The 4,126-nt window shown below is 43.7% G+C and overlaps 1 protein-coding gene across 2 annotated transcripts; it reads right to left on the bottom strand.

The window, feature by feature from the left end:
* Positions 1–1,168: 1,168 nt before the first annotated feature.
* On the bottom strand, positions 1,169–3,262 carry nkx2.2a (NK2 homeobox 2a). Of its 2 annotated transcripts, none has more exons than XM_061893727.1 (2): positions 2,662–3,262; positions 1,169–2,531 (listed from the first exon to the last, which is right to left on the bottom strand). In XM_061893727.1, the coding sequence occupies exons 1-2, from the start codon at positions 2,915–2,917 to the stop codon at positions 1,948–1,950; spliced, it is 840 nt and encodes a 279-aa protein (XP_061749711.1). In that variant the 5' UTR covers positions 2,918–3,262; the 3' UTR covers positions 1,169–1,947. The 2 variants fall into 2 exon arrangements, with proteins under 2 accessions (XP_061749711.1, XP_061749712.1); XM_061893728.1 differs by having other exon boundaries at positions 1,169–2,504.
* Between the last annotated feature and the right edge of the window lie 864 nt (positions 3,263–4,126).

Raw genomic sequence — 4,126 nt, 5'->3', positions numbered from 1 at the left:
TTCCTCCTCCTTTTTCCCCCACTGTCTGCATCCTTCAGCCGCTGCCTGGTAACACGCACGCTGCCAACATCCATTTGTCTCCGAGCAATATTGTGCAATAACAGAGTCAATCAAATGTAAACAGACCAATCCATTGAAACAACGTTGAGAACTTGTTGAATTATGATCCTGACGTTGATCGACGTCGAAACAAAACATGCTGTATGACGGAGTTTAATCAACGTTGGGTTCTGATGCTGATTTGACTCTAAAATGTTGGTCATATTTCAACTAAAATTTTACCACACAAATACAACGTTGAAACAACATACTTTTTATACCCTTTATTTAACTTCCGGTTCCAATGTTGATTTTGTTTGTTTTGGTCATTTAATTCCCTTTAGAAATCAATGATGACTATTTTGCAATGTTGTTCCAACTTACAAATACAACTATTTTGCAATGTTGTCAGAAGTCGGTTTTATGGGAAAACATGTTCATGTCTTGTGCCTGCTGGCATGCCTCTATTTAAACGACACCGTTAAAAATGATACCAGGATTTCACAGTAAAATATCGTCATCAAAATATCTGTAACCTTACAACAAATTACTTCCAAAAAAAAATTAATAATAATAATAACTGCACACTTGGATTTCACAGCATTTAAATTTAAAGTAAATTAATAAAAAACATTGAAACTGAAGAAATTATTGGTATATGGATTTAAAATAATATCACACCTTCAGTATAAAACGACAAATTACCTCCATCACATTGAACTATTCAACCTTACAAGCTCACCCCGTGTTGGAACAAATGCTGCAAAAAAAGCAGTAGCTCCCCTGAGACACAGTTCTGTAAATAATTAGCAAATCTGTCCAATTTAGCTGTTTGTTCAGTGATGATAGAGGCGGCTCTAACATCTGCTCGGAGATTTTTTTTTTTTTTAAACCAGGCCAAACAGAATGCATATAGATTTTTTTTTTTTTAACCACAAGGTTATATTGACTGAAGCCAACAATTCGCATAGTGTGTTCCCTTAAGAGTGCTCTTTGGCAGTGGGAATAACATTTCTGCAATTACGTTTATTAAAAATGTTTACTGGTGTATTTCTGCGGGTTAGACGACGTGAACGACCTGACACCGCAACTACTTTGCGCACAAGGCCACGGAAGAGCTGCAGATGATTACAAAAAGGAGAGCTTTGGACATAAAAGCTTCTTGTGTGGAGGAGCCCTCTTCTACTAAGTGAGTGGATTTTGCTCCCATTTCACAAGTGACTTCAGGCTTTATTAGTGAGGTGTTTGGATTTAGGGGAAATATTCCCTCGGATTAAATGTGTTTAAACAGAAAATACTGCCCTGTTCTCTCATAATATTGTTTAATGATGAGGGGTTTGTGTAAATAAACAAATAAATACACGAGCGCCGTCTATTGTGTGATTGAATTGGTTATATTATTTTTATTTTTTATTTACTTGCTTGAATTTTTGCACCAAAAATATACATGGGGGTGGGGAAAAAAGGCTCGGAATATCTGAAAAGTTGCCAGTGTTTATTCATGGCCATAAATATTTGTCGGTCCATAAAAGAAGCAAAATGAACATTTCTATAATTATAAAGTGGTTCGTACACGTGCTGATAATAACACGAGGGGGTGTGGGGTGGGAAAGAATAATGTATCTACAACCTTAACACACACGAAAACAAATGTTCACAAGAAGAGCATTAATTGACATTCTCGATAAAATCTATAAGGGACGTTTAGGGGAGCCAGTTCTCTTAACGAAAACATGTAAACACGGTGCGCACATATGAGCCCCGAATAAAAATGGTACTATGCTGCAAAAAAAATGAAGTCTTTTGTTTGTGTGTGTGTGTGTGTTGACGTGTGTGTGTGTGCGTTCCCTCTCTTTTGCGTGTGGCGGTGCGTGGAATCTTCCCAAAGTCTCTCTATGGCGCGTCCCCTTACCAAGTCCACTGTTGCGTTTGCACCAAGTGGTGCGCCGTGGGGAAGTGCGGCGTGGCGGCGGCGCTGTACTGCGCATTATACTGCATGTGTTGGAGTGACTGCGCGCTATACGCCGAGAACGGGATCCCGGCCTGAAAAGTGGCCGCCAAGTCCTGGGCTTTAAGGGTGTGACACGGCTTCCCGTCCCGGACTAAGACCGGCACCGCCACCCGCCGGGGGGAGGGAAGATGGCTCACTTCCATACCTTTCTCGGCCCGGGCTCGCTTCATTTTATACCGGTGGTTCTGGAACCAGATCTTCACTTGGGTTGGGGTGAGGCGGATGAGGCTGGCCAGGTGCTCCCTCTCCGGGGCGGACAGGTACCTCTGCTGCCGGAAGCGGCGCTCCAGCTCGTAGGTCTGCGCCTTGGAGAAGAGCACGCGTCTTTTGCGCTTCTTGCCCGAGTCGCTGCCGCCGCTGCTCGACGTCTCCTTGTCGTTGTCCGGCGATTCGTCGTCCGCGGAGGGCTCCGGGGACTTGGCCGAGTCCTGCGAGCCGGCGGACAGGCCGTGCACTGCGGCGGCGAGAAAGGGGAGGAACACTGTCATGATGTTATGCTCGGTTCCCCAAAAAATACTCAATATTCATTTATTATTTTTTTTTTGCATGCAAAAATGTGCATTGTGTCCACGCAACACCACAAACGTGCCAGAAAAAAATATTCTACTTACATGAATATTGAATACTGTCCGTCGTGGCGAGCCATCGCGTGTAAGGATTGTCACTGGTGTCATAAAACGGGTTCTTTAAAGGCAAGTTCTGCACGCTTTCCAGTGGACTTTTCACCAAAACTCCAGTGCTTTTCGTTGTGGACGTGCTCTCCGTGTCCTCCTCGGCCCCGGTGATAGATCCTTCTTCGTCATTCGTGTCCGGAAGGTCCAAAATGTCCTTTACAGAGAAGCCCGTCTTTGTGTTGGTCAACGACATGTTCTGGTGGGGGGGCGACAAAAAAAAAAAAAAAAAAAAGTTGCAGCACCAAGCGCCTTTTTCTCTCGGACGATCCGCTGTTTTCTCGGGGGGAGACACACACACATGCACGCACACGGAGGGGGGAAACCTACAAAAAAAAAAACAACCCAAGATATTTTAAGGGGGAAGTAGAGCAGGAGCCGCTGTGCATGCATGCATCGCCTGCAAGAAGTAAAGCTGCTCGTCCGTCTGCAGTGAGTCCATGCAGGGAGGGATGCCAAAGTGTCTCAAGTGCTAGCGCGGCTCGTGGATACAGTGCTGGTGCTATTGGGTGCAGGAGGCAAATAAACCATTACCTTGTTCGATCCGTCCATATAAGGTTGGGTGTGAACGCGTGAACCTGCAGTGAAAAAGCATTAAAACACGCCAAAGGTTGGCCACGTGTGGGCGGGTCTTAGGAGTCAAGTGGATGAAGACAGTGTTTGCAGATGTGAAATTGTGGGTTTTGGGGAGATCCGAGCCTCTACCATTGGTGCTTCAGAGCATGATGAGTGGTGTAACGTGTCAATTAATTACAAAGACTGGGAGGGCCTTTTTCCCCCTTATTTACATACAAAGAACCTCCAAGTACTCACAATAAAAGCATATTTCAACTCACAGGCAATCGTAATAAGATAAAATAAAAATAGTAGTTTAAGGGCTGTATTTTTGTGTGTTTTGTGTCACGGGGGCTTTGTCCAAACATGAAGGGATAATTTATGTAAACCTTTTGAGTCAATATTTTGGCCCAGGCTTAAGAACAAGAGGCTGGAGAGGCTACAGACTTCCAAAACTTAAGTATTGCAGCCTGAATATTTAATGCAATAATGTTTTTTTCAAAAAAATAAAATAATGTTGAGCCATTTTGTTACATTTATATTGAAAAAATAGACATGGTTTTTCAATATCATAATTTGTTAAAACGCTACTTTTTCACGCACCATACATCATTACTGCGTACTTTCTTTCCCTTGCCCTGCAAGACTTTTTTTTTTTTTTGCCTGCTGCTCTCTTCCCTCGCCATGCCCGCTATGTGATGTGGGTGACAATGTTTCACGTTTTGAGCAAGTCCCCCCGGCGCATCCTGGGTGGTCGGACCCGGGCAAACACAAATACAAACCGATTGCTAAGCTGCAGACAATGGGGGAAATGTAGACAAATGTCCGGCTCCTGTTGGAAGCTTTTGTG

This window comes from Nerophis ophidion, linkage group LG03 (genome assembly GCF_033978795.1).
Source record: "Nerophis ophidion isolate RoL-2023_Sa linkage group LG03, RoL_Noph_v1.0, whole genome shotgun sequence".
Lineage (NCBI taxonomy): Eukaryota > Metazoa > Chordata > Actinopteri > Syngnathiformes > Syngnathidae > Nerophis > Nerophis ophidion.
Note: the sequence above shows the minus strand (reverse complement) of the source record. Positions and strands in the feature narration are given on the sequence as shown.